Source organism: Chaetodon trifascialis, chromosome 14, assembly GCF_039877785.1.
Source record: "Chaetodon trifascialis isolate fChaTrf1 chromosome 14, fChaTrf1.hap1, whole genome shotgun sequence".
NCBI classification, from domain to species: domain Eukaryota; kingdom Metazoa; phylum Chordata; class Actinopteri; order Chaetodontiformes; family Chaetodontidae; genus Chaetodon; species Chaetodon trifascialis.
In genome coordinates, this window is record NC_092069.1 from 24,092,450 (window position 1) to 24,109,295 (window position 16,846).

The 16,846-nt window shown below is 47.7% G+C and overlaps 1 protein-coding gene across 2 annotated transcripts in view; it reads right to left on the minus strand.

The window, feature by feature from the left end:
• atrn (attractin) overlaps positions 1-16,846 on the minus strand; it is a 114,732-nt gene that overhangs the window by 1,712 nt on the left and 96,174 nt on the right. For both annotated transcript variants that reach the window (XM_070979907.1, XM_070979906.1), the window contains exons 27-28: positions 13,888-13,995; positions 3,149-3,263 (exon numbers count right to left, since the gene is read on the minus strand). In XM_070979907.1, coding sequence (XP_070836008.1) covers positions 3,149-3,263; positions 13,888-13,995 — 223 coding nt within the window. The remainder of the gene's footprint in view (positions 1-3,148; positions 3,264-13,887; positions 13,996-16,846) is intronic.

Sequence of the window (16,846 nt, forward strand, 5' to 3'; positions counted from 1 at the left end):
CACACACACACACTGCAGTTAGGTGAGCATTACATAAAGATGCTGTTGGTTTCTTATTTCTGTGATCTGCTTCTAAACTGAAAACTAGTGCAGTCGAGCACAACAGCAGTAAACTCCTTCACGACGGTTCGAATGTTTCAGAGAGGAGCTGCTTCAGCTGCACCGTCATTTTGGAGGATGCAGTTTGTGGTGCTGGTGAACAGGAAGGTGCTGATGTTGACATAAAAGAGGTGGACAAAATAACAGAGACACCTCTTCAAAGAGGAGTAAACATTACAACCTTCATGAAGGAGGGATTTACAGCAGGACTGTTGTGTGACTGTATTTTTGAGCTCGGCGTACCTAATTAACTGGCAACTGAGTGTATACTAGATAGTAATAGTAATTAACTTTATTTCTATAGTACTTTTCATAACAATGTAACAAAGTACTTTATAAAAGACAAAATAAAGCAGATAAAATGAGAAAAAGGCCAAAGACACAAGACAGTAAAATGAAATGAACAAGATCAATGAAGAGAAATAAACAGTATAAATCAAATATTTAGTAAAAGTATACATTATGTACAAAGACACTACTTGTCACTACTTCATGAAAAAGTATCAATTATTCGACGCTTCCAACTTTTCCTCTTTGATCATCCTGATTGATTTTCTGTGTTTTTCAGTGCATTTCTTCCTACTCCTTTTTTTTCTTTTCACAAGGCATCATGGGTCGATAGCATCCATCAACTCCGTCAACATTCTCACTACACACATACACACACACGCACGCACACACACGCGCGCGCACACACACGCACACACACACGCACACAGGTGGTGAGATCATAGCCTGGCAGCGCAGCCAATCATTAACTTATAGCACACTTCATTAGAGTGTATTAATACTCCCTGAGCCATGAAATTCTAATAAACTCAGTTTATTTCCGATGATGGATGCATTTACCCCGATCAAGTGCACATCGCCAGAGGCAAAACACAAACTCCAGCGGGGGGAGAGGTGGCTGGGATCGCTTCCTCTGCCTGATCCTTTTCAGCTCAACAGGCTGCAGCCATTAGCTCGTTTCTTGATCTCAAAGCGGGTTCAAAGCAGCCAAACGAGGCTCAGACACAGATCGGGGATAATCTACAGGGCTGACCTCCTCTCAGCTGTTTGGACTGCGACGAGGGCGGCCATTTTGGAACGAGCCGAACTGTAAACAGATGTGACGCTGGCGGCGGCCCGAGGATTCAAAACGCGACGGCCAGATGGGAGAGGAGTTAAAAGCAGTGCGTCAGGAGGCCCTCGCGGGCAGGAGACGGCAGCTAACATGGTCTCAACAAACGCCGCCCGCGGGAAAACTCCGCCGAGAGCCGGGGCGGTTTTGTTATGACAAAAGGACTACGTGGTAATTAATCAGGGCCTGGGGCGCTCTGATGGTCTGGGGACTGCTGCCGTGGGAGGCTGCGAGACAGAAGAAATACAGAATGAGAAGAAATAAAGTTCTTGTTGGAGTCCTTGAAGGAGAAAACAGAAAATTAAAAAAAAGGCGAGTGCCTCTCAGACTGTGTTAAAGAGAAAGATAAGGAAAACAGATGAAGGACGGATGGGACTGCAAAGAGAGCAGGAGACAGAGCACACGATGAAAGGACGTAATGGGCTCAATTCTCGGCGCTATCAGACGGTCCGGGAAACAAAGAGCGAAGAGGGAAGCGCAATAAAAAGACACCAGACTGCACTTTAAACCCAGACCTCACAGACGCGAAGCAAGAGAGAAATCCAGAGGAGAAATAAAAGAGCGGCAAAGAGAAGAGCTGCGGCGAGCCTCTCAGCGCAGAGAGGCGACAACGCCCGGCAGGAAGACGACGAAGGCGGGAAACCGAGACGAGGCGGAGGGCAACAAACAGGCTGCAGCCTCCAGGACTGAAGGGAGACGAGGCGGCGCAGCGTCTTTAAAAACCAATCCATCCCCGCCATTAACGACGCTGCCACCGACTGATTACTGCAAACAAACGAGACGGCGGTCATTTGTTTGCATCGCCAGTCTGAGGCGCTGTTTCTCCCCGTTTTACCTGAGAGGAAACTTTCCAGAAGGTCGAACGATGACGTGGAAACAAAATGAATAGCGCAGAGGCTGACAGAGAGCAGTAATTATCCTCAGATTTATCGTCTGAGAGCACGTCCACGCTGTGAGCATGGCTGGATTAGCCAGCTGCAGGGCTAACGCGGCACGGCGAGCCCCTCTGACCTCCACAGCTCCTGCACGTCTGGACTCAATGGTTCCCATTCAGCAGACTGCAGGAGGCCAGCCAGTTCACCTGGACCAGGTTAGTTAAAGGGAATGTGATTTAAAACCCTCCGGGAATATTCATAACACGAGCACACACTTTAATAAATGTCTCAGAGGAAAGCGGTAATCCAGTGTGCTGATGCTGAATCGCTGGACTAAAGTCTGGAGACAGAAAACTCATCTTTCTGTTACCGTCTTGGCCTTTGATCCTCGCTTTATTTCAGTCCTCCAAACAGCATTATTTTTCCTCAACAGCTCTCCAGAGTGGATGAAGCTGAAAACGCTGCTCTCACATTTTTTCTTTCGTCTGCAGCTCTGTGCGCTCCCTCATTGTTAATGCCCAAACACAGGTGCTGATAATAACACAGGTATTGATATGTGTTTATGTTTGTGCCATCAGACGAGCACAGAAGAGACGTGATTGGTGGACTGCTGCACAAATGACTGTTTACGTGCTTAAGAGGCAGCATTTATGAGGCAATCAGGCCACTCTGACTTACATTTATAGCTGTTTGTCAAACAGGAAGAGATAAATCATGGTGTGAATCAGAACGACTAAACTGCGTTCAGCTACGTTTCATCAGGATGAAACTGGTTTCACTCGCAGAGAGCATCCGGCCGCCCGTCCCCGAGTCCTCGTCAGATGCTGAGTGCTGTTTCAGCGGCGATTGAGAACTTTTTGGAAATGAAATGAGTGTTTTCTCCACCTTACTGTGTCCAAGAACAAAAGAGGTGAAACGAGTGAGCTGAGCTGAGGGCTGTGAGCCGGCCTGCCTGTACTAAAGCTTCAGAAGACAGAGGGAGGAAGGTGGATCGGCGGAAGGATGTGAAGCAATCATCAAAGACGGATGAAGAACACGAGCGGCGGCGTCTTACCGGACTGTCCTGGAGGAGGGATGCCGCCGGTGCCTCTGGGTAACCGCACAAAGATGGACAGCACGGCGGCTTTGTTGCCAAAGCAAGGCTCGAGGGCGATGGGCTTTGGGACGGACTGTGGAAAGAAAAGGAAACAGAGAAGAAGAAAAAACAGTATTACACATCACAAGCCTCCCAAATCCCGGCGAACACGCGGCCTTTTCAAAGACTGGGATAACAGAGGCTTTGCTGTTTCTGCTCTTGTTTGTGTCAGCAACACGCGCCGAGGAAAAAACCTTCCGGCCCCCCCCCCCGTCGAGATGCTCGTACTGATCTGCGGGCGCAAATTGATCCCACCCCGCCCCATCCAAAATCCCCCACTGTGCACAATTTCATGACAACGCCGGCCGCGGCTGGATATGGAGTGGCGGCGCCGGGAGCAGAGATTTGTGTCGGCGGCGCTCTCCCGTCGCCGCAGGCTGCCTTGCACATGACTCCCTGATACCAATATCTCCTGTTTATCAGCAACTCATCCATATGTGAGGACGACTTTCGCGCCTGTAAACACTGGCCAGATCTGCTGCCGCTCGCCTCGTACAATATTCATGGCTTTACCTCGACGGAGGACACGGATATGGAGAACGCCGCCGCCTCACCCGCATACAGATGGCGTCCTATCTCTCCCTCGCCATCTTTCTCGCTCTACACTTCAAATTCCTGAGCCGGACAGGAAACTGGGCCATGGCATGGTTTCACACACCCCTGATGCTGCATCTCAATTTACTTACACACACACACACACGCGCACACACACACACACACACACACACACACACACACACACACACACACACACACACAGAGTTCAATCCCTTCCTACACTGGGCTTTATACTCTGGAGAGTTGAGCTTAACGCCCCGAGTGGATATGCTGCTGTGTGACACACACAGTTTGCACACTCGCATCCAACTGTGTACACACACACTTGTCGGTGTTGCACACATAAACACACACAGCTTGTGTCGCACACACGCAGCGCGCACACACGGGGAGCCGGGCAGTAATGATATTCAGGCTCTGACCCATTTTACACAATTATTCTGTGCTCCATCTCTCCCAGGCTTACCTTTCATACCGGCAGGATACACAGGCTGTCACACAGGTAGCTGGGGAGGTGGCACAAAGACCTGGATGCCCGTGTGTGTGTGTGTGTGTGTGTGTGTGTGTGTGGACGCAGTGGTGCTGATGCTGTAACAGAGGGGGATTCTGTATTTGTTTATGCGCCTGCAGATGTGTGTCTGCCTGTTTACAGCACGCCTGTGTACACGTGTGTTTGCGCAGATCTGACAGAGAAGGGCGTTTTATTCTCTGCGTGTGTGTTAACGCATCCCGGCACACACACATTAATTCTCCATGTTGGTAGATGAACAAGACCCCACGTCAGTTTACTGTAAGTCTCGAGGCGCTTCACACCCTGCGGTGCGTTCAAGACACGTAAACATCTGTGAGGGTCTATACAGTGAAGGGCATTATGGGTAACGGTAGATCGCAGAGGAGCCGACGCACACACCTCCAAAAACTCAACATCATCATCATCATCATCATCATCATCATCATCTTTGTAAAGCAGGTTTGTGTTGACTCTCCAGAAGGAAAACGTGACCTGAATGAACCCACTGTAAACTTTTGCCCCCTGAGCGAACAGTTTGGCTTCCTCTGATTGGATGGTCAGCGGGAAATACTGATAGGTTAATCAGTGGTGCTAATCTCATCTCAGGCGTAAAAACAGTCAAAATTCGTGGCTCCAGTTTGTAGTTTGTACACTTCAGGGTCACATACGCAGACGGGAAATTTGAGCGTCCGCCTCTCTGACTGAGTGAAACCTCGCTGATCAAAACATTCCTGCACAAACTTTACTTCCACATCCAGAAAATATTTCTACGGCTACAAAACTTCTCGGACACGTGTAAATATATGACCTTTCACTAATGGCAGCTGCTTACAGTGTGAATAGCCAGCGTGATGCGTTCATGCAGCATGTGAGCCAATAAGAACTGAGAACCGACCGGGCGCTGGGTTTCATATTCCATCAGATAAGTGATGAGAAATTTATGAGTGAATCAACGATGATGATCAGACTTGTAAAGCAGGGGCTAGCAGCGCTATCTCTAATAGCACTGTCATCTTTAAATAGTTAAGAGACATTTGTCCAAAGACGCTCTTGTTATTGAGCCAAAAAGTCTTTATTTTAACAGATAAATAAAGCAGCAGCTCTACAGACAGCAAGTCTGAAAGCAGGTGACCGTCACTGCAATACGGCTGCACGTCTGAGGGGGCGTGAGCTTTCTCTCTGCAGCTGCTGCGTCGATGCATCTCCGGACAGAGGAGGTTATTAGGAGGTTGTGTGTGTGTGTGTGTGTGTGTGTGTGTGTGTGTGTGTGTGTGCTTTGTGTGCATGCCTCCGAGCTGGCAGCAATTTTCAGCTGTGTGGATCCTGCGCTCACACACATGCAGCGTTACAGCCCCCTGAAGAACTGGCGGGGGGAAGAGTTCAGATGCAGACAAATGTGTTCATGGTGGGACGGACTCGCCTGCTGGAGACACCGCGGTCGACCCCGCAGCGGCAGCATCAACAGCACAGAGAAAATAACAAATACTCTGACGCATGTTTGGATACCAGAACTAGGAACGGCAGCTCGACTGTGACACGCTGCAAGTTTAACAATAAATCATCGCCGCGGCGCTCCGACACAGAGGAATAAGCCTGATTAATGCAAACAAACGAGTCCAGAGGAGGAAAAGAAGGGTCACTGCTTTGTTTTATGTCCTCTCCATCTTCTGCTCCCTCCCCTTGATCATCTGTCCGTCTTCTGTCAAGCAAGTTTATTCAAAACTGGCCAAAACAAAGGGCTTTACAGTCTGTACAGCACGACGCCCTCAGACAAACTCTCACTTCCTTCTCTCCTCTCTTTCGTCTTCCCTCATTCCTTTCATTTGTGCAGTCTTTTGGAGACGTCAACATTAATTTTAAAAGAAATTTTAATGGCTTTTAATTATATATGCAAAATATAATCATAATAATTAGCATAAACAAGCAAGGCCGTGGCTGAGAAGACTGACAGCTTCTAATAATCAGCTGCCCTGATGTATTTATCCTGTTCAGCAAAGGAAAAAGAAAAAGACCAGGACGAGGGGGGACGGACGTTAGAGACGGGTTTTATGAAACAAAAAAAGTGCTTTTAATTATGAGAAAGGCGAGAACAACTCCACCGGTGTGAAAGAGAAGCTATAAATCATCTCACCTGTGGTGAGGCAAAACAATATGAAGCTATCAAAAGTAATGTGACGGACATTTTTCTTCATAAACGCTTCACACATCACGTCACACATGCATTTAAACGACAGAGGTTTGTCTTACGTGAACCGCTTGAACAAGCACCGAAAAGTGGGACACTTTTTTGGAGGCTTAACGTTACGTGACAGACGCTTAAAGGTTAAGATTTCAGTCCTGGTCGAGGTAACGCGATAAATAATAACAAGCTTTATTTGTGTTCATGTAAGAAATGCAGCTCAAAGTGCTTTAGAGCAAAGAAATCACAAAGTGCTTCATATTAAAAAAGACAGAGCGAACCTACAAACAGGACAGAAAAGTAACAGAATATGAGATGAAGATGCAGAAAAACGGACGGGACGCCATAATTAGTGTACAACATGAAGGAAAATATAATCTACTGAATAATAATAATAAAATAAAGTTAAACATAGAGAATGTGTCGTAAATGTACTGATCAATACTTCCAGCAAGCACGCACAAATCAGCTACTCTGTCAGGAACTGAACTGCAGGCTGAGACGTTAAGTTTTCATAAATGACACCAAAGAAACGTGTTCATGCTCGCCGCTGCGTCTTCTGCATCACATGCAGATTTCATTTGAATTCAGTGCAAACTATCACTAAACTCCTCCACAGAGATCAATCCCAGAGTGCAAACAGCACATCTGAGTGGCTGGAAATAAGCTGTTCAACAAATAGTTGGTCTCACGTAATGAAAGTGGCAACCTTAACTTTAATAAGCAGCTATTTGTCTGCACCTGTTGCGTTTCAGAGCGAAGGTGATCGGAGAGTCACGCTGAGGTGCCGCAGCCTGAGCTGCGAACTCCTCTGGTTTTATTTTCTAATTGTCAGACGTGTCACGACAGCGGTGTGGTTAGAAAGCAGCAGCAGAGACACGAGATGCTCTCATCAGGAAGCGTTTTTTATTGTTCCTTGAGTTTGTTTAACGATGGGAAAAACTACAATAACAGTAAATTCAGAGTTGCATGAGTCTGGCAGAGGACAGCGTGGGACGCCGTCAAAGCGTCTTCTGTCCCGCTCTGGAAGCACTTTACAGACGCTTCCTTAAAAACTCACGAGAGAGGTGGGAGCGAAGCAGACACAAATACCCTAATTAAACACTGACGCAGAGCAAACTGCACTTTTTTCCATTCGACTGCAGTAAAAGACACGTCTGTCCCACAGAGCAATGAGACATTAATGTCACTTACAGCTTCATGAGATACATGAATGATGACTCAAAGGCCAGATAAGACGAGCCGGCACTCGGTGTGAGGATGGTTTCAGCTTACACGGACTGCCGAGAAACAGAATAAAAATACCGACATGAGCTCCAACACAACATTAGGTGGTGCAACATCGCACTCGGCTAATTTCGCTCCTCGATCCCTTGGTACAAGAAAAGATGAAACAATTATTTTGGCCTTGCCAGGAGCCATCCAGCCCGGCCTGGTTTGCTCCAGTCCACAGGTCTGTTTTTGCCTGAGGCGAAATGTATTTCTCATCCAGTGTGTTTACAATTGGAAAAATGAGGGTTGCCAGCGATAACCCGAACACATCTGTACTCTACGTGTAAAAAATAAATAAATAAAAGAAGACGAAGACTGGCAGCTTTTAATTTTACACCTCAGGGCTGTTGTAAGACTTGTCTGCCAAGTCCAATTTCCACTGCAGCAGCTGCGAGCTGCTCTCAGGTTCTCGCTTGTTTACGCGCTCGTCTCATTTTCCGACGCCGGCATCTCACATTCAGGCCGCCGTGCGAATCGGCACACGCTGAAAGAGACTTGCTGTCAGGCTGATGTGATGTGGGATGTGACAGCGGGATCATTCTGATTCCGGCGGTCCTCTTTGCTAATCGATTGCATCGAGCGCCCGTCGGTCCGCCTGCCGCACCCGATTCACAACCTCAATTTCAACCTGAGGGTACAAGCCGGTTTCTCCACTTCCTGCTTTTTGGCAAAAACAAAACAGAGCGCCCTCGAAAAAAAACAACATTTATCTCCTTCAACACACATGTCCACTTTATTTCGTCCTGAGTTTAAAATAAAGGGGAAAACAAAACAAAACACCTTGGAAAATTCAATTATCCTTCCTTTTAAACTCTTTGTGCATGTGATTTTTTTCCCTAAGATGTTTGCCAAAGGTAGTGTCTTTTCCCGTGGTCTTCTTCAGAGGCGGCGTGTTAATAACATCCCCAGCAGATGCCTTTGTTTTATAGCGCTGGAGCCCTCCCTTCGACTCCCCCCCCCGCCCAGCCTCCCCCACCAGCACCACTGCGAGAGTTATCTAGACTGGCCAGGCAGAGCGGCGAAAGGTTTTGTTAAATTACCTCCAGTAATTAGCTCAGCACGTAGGATCAGCGCTGAGCCCACACACGCTCACTGATGTGGGCATACGCTGCGGCTGCATGCTGCTCCGCTTTCATCCGCTGCATTCATCTCTACTTTAGCAGCAGCTGGGGATGAGTTTCCCCCCGCCGGCGCCGAGAGCGAGTCGAACTCCCCGTCGCTGTGACTCACCAGGTACAGCCACTTCCACGGAGCCAACTTTGATGAGTTTTTATTCAGTTGGCTTCTGTTTACCCAGGAGATGTTTTGTCAGCCTGGAATAACAACGCCGTGCTGCAGTGTATTTCAACTAAACACGGCGGGAAAATGAAGACAAACAAGAAGTTTGGGAGGAATTCGGTGACTGAATTTGGACAAATCTCAATCTGGGAAATGAAGTTTTAATCACGTGACGCTCTGCAAAGTGATGAAGAGCAGGTGAGCAGCGGTCACATCCAGCAGCAGCAGAGCGCAGGAACGTGTTAAAGAGACGTTGTGCTCGAGCAGGCGAGAAGCTGAAAGCCTGAAACAAATGAAAACACCTTCTGTCGTTAGCGCCGCCTCGTCTTCCTCTCGCCTCCTTTCTGTTTGTGCTGTCGGTTCCGGTGAAAATTATTCATGAAAAGCGCCACTGGCGGCTCCCTGTGACAGTAACTGCAAACGTTTCTGCTTCCCAGAACACTTCTGGACTTTCCTCTTTTCAGGTGCTACACAAACACGAAGAAGCTAAAATAACATGGCAAACAACTTCCTGCTGGATGGAAACAAACCTTCAGACGCCGAAGGTTTGACCCGACTCGTCTCTTCACGTCAGCACGTGGAAAACGTCTAAAAACCCAAAACACAACTCTTTATCACACACTGATCTATCAGACGTGCTCATAATTGAGCATTCCTCTGGGTTTTGACCTTTAACCTTCCTTTTCTCACCTGCAATCCTGAGTTTTAAGGTTATCAACATTCGCAGGTGATATGAAAATCAGCTAAATGCATCTAATGGAACGCAGTGCTGCAACAGGTGGAGGAGAAGCTAACGGTGCACCACAGTCGAGTCAGATAAACCAAAATGTTTTTCCTTTCTGCATGACGCGTCGCATTCTCTCTCGTCTCGCGGTATCTATAAATAAAAGCAGAGCAGGAGGCGTCACAAAGGTAATCATCTGCCCGTGATGCCGGGCCCGCCAGCTCCATTTGGCTGAAGCAGAGTGAATATATCTCATCTGCGGAGCAAGTTTGGACTTCCCACAGAGGCTATAAATAACTTTAATGATCTCCAGCCTGCTGTGCGGCGCCCGGCCTCCCGTACGCGCCCATCGCAGGTCTTAATACACTACAGCAGCTTCCTGATAAAGCAGCATGGAAACAAGGGGAAGAACCTGCAACGAGTTGCTGTATCTGAGCCGGGAGGAGATAGGACAGCGTGTGCTCGCCGTTTGAGCCGGTGAAGGCGGAGAAAGCTGAGGAGGAGGAAGATCTAAATTGGATCTCTGCTCCTGGGCTGCTCCTGCCCTGACGGAGAGGAGGAGAGCAGGCCAGGAAGAATGGAGGAAGAGGAGTGGAAGAAAAGGTAAAGCGATGGAGGGAGAGGAGGGCGGCTGATTTCCACAGCGAGCTGCATCTTTCCCTTCAGCCCACACAAACGTGCAGAAGTACACAAAAACGCACACAGTCGCACAAACAGAGGCAGCAGATAAGGACGCAGAAAAGCCCAGACAGCTGATAGGATCAGTGAAGGGCGCGTAAATTAGAGGAGAACACTAGAGTGAAGAAAGGATGCGAGACAGGAGACGAGAGAGGAGAAGAAAACACAAAGAGGACGAAAGAAGAAAAGAGAGGAAGAAAACTGGAAGTAAGAAACGGGAAAAAAAAGAATGAAATTTGAAAAAAAAAGATGGGACGGGAATAAAGTGAATGGAACAATACAGAGAACAGAGAGGACGGAGAGACGAGAGGAAGACGAATAGAAAAGACTGATGGACTGAAAAGAACAGACGAAAAGAAGAGAAAGGTGAAAGGAATGAGTGGAGCAAAAAAAGAGAACAAGAAGATGAAAGGAGTTCAAGAAAGAGAAGAAAAGAGAGAAGGTGGAAGAGTGGAGAAAAAAGGAGAAAAAGGAAAGAAAAGGGATGATAACACTGAGAAGAACAGAAGAGAGGAATCCAAGAACAATGGAGGTAAAAACAGGAGAGAAGATAAGAAAAGTTCAGAAGAAAAGGAGAAAGAGATGAAAATACGATAAATCCAAAGAATAGAGGGGGAAACAGAACAGAGAGGAACTAAAAAAACATGAAAGAGGAAGCGCAAAGAAAAAGAGGAGAGAAGAAGAGAACAGAGGGAACATTAAAGGGAGAAAAGACGTGAGGAGAAGTGAAGGGGCGGGACGGCGTCTGCTCCTCCAGGGGCCCCGCAGCCTTTGCGGGAGTAACCTTGCGCTCGGGAGCCGAGCCCCTCGAGATGCATGGCCCCTGTCAGAGCCGAGGGGCCCCCGGGTCACCCCCCCGAATTCTGCACGCATCTGCATTCGGAGGTCGTCCATCACGAGGCGCTCAGTCACAGGTGAGCCCGCCCGCGGCTCCGCGCCCGCCGAGCACTCGGCTGCAATTTCTGTAACTCTACAGTTCCTGCTTTTAAGCGTCCTCTGCTGCCGCCGCTGTGCTAAATATCTGCATTTCAATCTGCTCTCGGTTCCTTCAGCTCCGCCGCTGTCGCCGTGTCCGGCTCCTCTCTGCAGTAAAGTCCTCTCGAGCACCGCCTCCGCCTCGATCTTAACGTTTAAATCTACTCTTCTTCATCGGGCTCCAGCTACTTTTAATTTGCTCTGCTGATTCTTCTTTGTGCGCTGCTCTGCCTCAAACTGTGCTCCAACTCTTCAGTTAAATCGACTCCATAATTTCCCAAAACTCAGTCTGGTCAAAGATTCTGCCCTCAGCCTGATAAAAGAGAGGCCGATAAATGCTCTAACTGCGTCTGAGTCCTGCAGGTTTGAGACATATCTGAGGCTGTCTTACCGGACCTGTGTCTCTACTTGAGGCTAGCGGCCGAGGCTACATGAGCAGCTGCTAGGACATCCACCACAGCAGTTGTAGTATTTACTTTATCATTTTGTTGATGATCAATAATCAATTATGGTGGAAAAAGGCCTCGAACACAAGCAGCGAAGGGTTAACTAATGTAGGTGGAACCAACCTGCTGGTCCTCGAATGAGCTGTGACCTGATTGGTCTAAGCCCTCAGCATGCCTGCCTGAGCTGGAGATGCTGCAGAGACTCCTGCTCCACAGCGCCCCCTGCTGCACAGCTGCTGCAGATGCACCGCTGCTCTTAGCGAAGCCGCAGATGAACGGCTAGCCCGCGGCGACGCGTGGACACACAAACCACCCGCTTGTCCTGAGAGGTGCGAGCGACGCAGCTCAGTTTAATCAGACGTGAGATATTCTCATCTGAGATTTCTGCCTTCTCACTCTGCGTTTGGTTTGTTGCGCTCAAAATATTGAAAAAGTTCATTTTAAAAACTGAAGAGCAGACGATAGCTCGGAGGAACTGCTTTGTACCTGTGGTGGAAATGTGCTTTGTTAATGCTTCTGTTTAGGACACCTCGCAGCTGTCCTGAAGTCCCTCGTCTGACGGTGCTAATCCCATTATCATCAGACAGATATTCCTCTTTACATGGAAGTGCGTCTTGTTTACTACACAGTACAAATCTGATGTCTCGTTCCTTCATCACAAGGTTCAGAATATTTACTCTCTCAGCCGAGATGACGCTGTCATGCCAGACAGAGCGGAGATTTCTTTATTCAACGCTTCTGAAGAAGAAGTGTTTGTATTATCCAGACAAACTTGGACGCCGTTTCTGTAAAGGCTTCTTCAGCAGCACGAACAAAAAGTCGACACAAGCTTCACAGAAGCTCCAAACCTCGGCACGGCGGCCCGTTATTAGCGAGAAAATGTGTTTTTTGTGATTTGGCCGAATGGAAAATCTTTTTTTTAAGTGCAGAAAAACAAGATGTATTATCTCAAACCGAACAACAAGAACCGCAACCAAAAGTAATGAATGCAAAGTGCGATAAAGTCAAGTTTTCATCCGAAGCCACACACGCTGCGTGTCTGGGGTTGCATTCCTCAGACAAGTTTTTGAGTTTACTTTGATTTAACGAGGCTGAAAACTTTGGCTTAAGTCAATATTTAACGTTCGGTTTGTGTCGCTGAGCTAAAACAACAGCAAGAGGTCGTGTCTGGTCTTCACTTCAGGCCCTGAACCTGACTCTGAGACCTGCTCTGATGTACCTGTGGTTCCAGCAGCAGCGATTCATCCTAAACTTAGAGCCGCAGCTTAAAACTGGCCGTCTTTCACTCTGCTTTGTGTGTCCATATGGACACAAGTTGCTACCTTCGATTCCTCGTCAGTATTTCAAAAACACAGATGGCTCGCTGCACCAAAACAAGGCTGTTTTGTAAGATGAAGCATAACTTTAATAGTGTCCCCTAATGGTCTTTATTTCCATGCCAGCAAACATTTCCTGCAAGTGGGCGTTAATTTATTTTTTTTCCCAATGAAGAACACGCTGGAGCAAATCTCTTATCTCCTTTCTAAGTATAGTCTTAATCTGCAATACGTTACTCTCATCTGCATGTGTTTAACTCCGGGGTTAACTGAATTCACGCTCATTAGCATGCACAGACTATCCACAATAACTGGCTGTAACTGGCGTAATGTGCAGTGTAGCTCATCAGCAGGCCACTTTGATCATCATCCGGCCTTCGCGCTGTCCTGGCAAAACACACTGCATTGACCCTCATTAGGCGGACTGGACCTGCACTACGCTCCACACTCGTCTTTCTGAGTGGGCTCAATTTAGCCTCCTCGGCTTGCTGAAAACTAATGCAATCATCTTGAAGGGCTCGCACTCGGCGGTGACGTTAAACAGATGGCGTGAGGAACATGCATCACCGCGGCGCGACTGCGATCGCAAACGGCGCTCGACGGCCGCGAGACCGAGCTCCCGCGCGAGGGAGGATGAGCGACGGGCCCGATGACGGATGGAGCGTCCCTGCTCGCTGTTAGACGACAGGTGGCGATCGCTTTAAGAAGCTGCTGCACTCACCTTGACGTTTCCTCCTATCAGGTCGGGCGGCTCCTCGTCCGTCTCCAAGGCGACATTGATGGTGGCGAAAGGCCGGCTGGCCATCTGCTGCATCTCTCTGAGCAGTTGCTGAAGAGAAGGAGGAAGACGAGGAGAGTGAAGGTCAGTGATTGGTCTGTTGTCTATTCTCTGATCGATTGCCGAGCGTAACCCCAGAGTGTCAGATCTGTAGTCGCTGGACAGGAGTCATTAAAACACTTGTTTTTAAAGGACGAGCACACAAACAAATCGCAATCAAGGAGGCAAGAAGTGTCTTTAAGTCAGGAGAGCAACACCAAAGGGAAAATATACTATTCAAAACAAGTAAAAGTACACAAGGTGTAAATAAAATGTACTCAAACCACCGATGGCAGCAACCTGACGTCAGTTTCTAAAGTAGATACGATCCAACTTATGGATCCTTGAGCTGTTCTTGGTCTCCACCACCTCCTGAGGGAAATATGTGGCTCCTCAGCTGCTAAACTGTCCACTGTCTGCTGTGAGGCAGGTAGCACAGAGGGTTTATCAGCTGTGGCTGGAAATGAGGCCGACGAGAGCCCGAACGAGACCGAGCTGGAGGCTGAAAACCGAAACAAGAGCTGAAAGAGGCTAAAAGGCTCCTCTGAGCTGCAGAGCTTCATCAGCATGAGCAACACAGTCATTTCTATGTGAATCAGTGCAGCTTCAAGTCTGAGTGTAGAAGAACTCATTATGCTGGTGCTTTTAATGCTTTCATAATGCTTCAAAAACAATTCAATAAGTCGAGAATCACAGTTTATTAACTGCCTTATTACAAAGTGGTGCCCAGCACTTCAGTGATTGTAAATGACGTCAACAATCACAGTTTATTAGCACACTGCATGTTTTGTATGTAGAATCGTTTGCAGTTGTCAGATGAGTGAAAAGCTTTTCTTCACTTCCCTCTAACACGAAGTCTTTAATGCTACGGTGGCATAAAGGACTACAAGGCTTTAAACTGTACTTGAGTAAATGTACTTTAAATGTAACTTTCCATCATTGCAAGGCGAAGACACAGTCAGTTTGGTCTGATTTATTACATGGACCTTGGCCAGAGGAGGGGGAGGAGGGGGAGGAGGGAGGCGATGACGAGGGAAGGAGGGGGAGGAGGAGGAGGAGGAGGGACAGAAGCTGAATGGGAAAGAAAATGAGGAGAATTAGAAGAATGAAAGTGGAAAGAGGAAGATGAGGATGGCAGTGTGTGAAAGATGCAGAGTGTGAGGATCAGAGGGAGGGAGGGAGGGAGGCGACGACGGGAGCAAAAGAGGAGTGGCAGGAAGGGGGGAGCTGGAGACCTCAGTAAACAAGGCGATGCTCCTGCGTCGCCGACTGTCAAAGCAGCCACGAAAAGAAATCGACTGTCAAGACACCAAGACCTGAAAACCTGCAGCGAGTCCCTCGAAACCCAACAAAAACACCTGCAACAGGAGCAGAAAGACCACTGCGAGGAAGACTCACGAGGGAGGGGACGAAGGAGTCAAACACGCTGGAGAAACGTCTAAATGATGGTTCGTTTGAGCGCCTCGGCTCATAACGGGAGCGAAACAGCGACGACGGAGCAGGATGCGGTTTGTGTGCGTGGAGTTACGAACACATGACCGCCGCCTCCCACCGCGAGCCGTTAGCAGAGTAAGAGCACTCAGCCTGGAAGCACGCGTTGGACATCACAGGTGGCACTTCTGTGTGGATGCACGTTCACGCGGGGGTCAAGGCTTACGGGAGAGGTCCACGGCCTCCCGGTCGACACCTCAACAGCCTGCAATTAATCTGCAGAGCGTTGTCGTCCCCCCCCCCCCCGAGAGGCTGTCAATTGTGGTTATTGACATGTTAGCACTTTCTCTCTAAATGTCAAGCCTTATAATTAGATCCTTATTAAGAGTCACAAAAATAGCTCGAGAGAAAGTCTCTCTCTGCAGCTGAGAAAAGGTCTGAATTTAATGCCTCTGATTGTCTTTGTGGAGCAGGTCAAGTCATTATATTCCTGCATGTGTCTGTGGAAGCGTGCCTTTATCCAAATCCCCTGAACTCAGGCTAAGACGAGCTGAACCTCTATTTTCAAAGACCTTTAAAGGAACTCCTCAATATTTTAGGGAATGTTCTTATTCGCTTTCTTGCAGCAGAACAGCTGAGATCGATACCACTCCTATTTCCAATAATGCGAAGCTACGGCTGGTAGCCAGTTAGCTTAGCTTAGAAATAAAGACTAGAAATAGGAGGAAACAGTTAGCCTGGCTGTGTCTCAAAGTAACACAACCTGCAACCAAACAGCACCTGTAAACCTCACCGATTAACACATGAAATCTTGTTTAACTGCTACAAAAAAAAAAAACAAAAAACGGGGTCTAGTCATTGGGAGAGACTCCAGGAAGTCACAGCTCCCCCCTGAAACCACAACTGCAGGCTAGGTGTTTCCCCCTGTTTTCAGTCTTTATGCTAAGCTATGCTAACTGCCTCCTGGCTCCATCTTATTCAACAGTCAGCCAGTACTCGGAGTACAATATATCTTGAATATCACATAAGTCATTGATTCTTTTACTTGATATTGGGTTTCTTTGAAAGTTTGCAAGAGAAAATGAGCAATTTTTAACTTCTTGATACTTCACATACTGAAGGATAAGTTCATCCATCGCAAAAAAAAAAAGATTGGGAGATTAATCGGTAATAAAAATAGCCTCGAACCACTCACAGCTTGTACCCATTCTTGCAAACTATTACGGTTAACATTCCACACTTTAATTGGGTGACCTATAATAAGCAGCGCACACACGCTATCTATTCGCACAGCAGCTGCTGAGAACGAGACCAATTTTGAAAGCACTCTGTGAACCGACTGTGGCCAGTTTAATGTCATCTGATAGGAAGTGATGGTGATTTACCTGGACTCTGCCTGGATGAATCACTCATCATTCAATTTTCCTTCTCA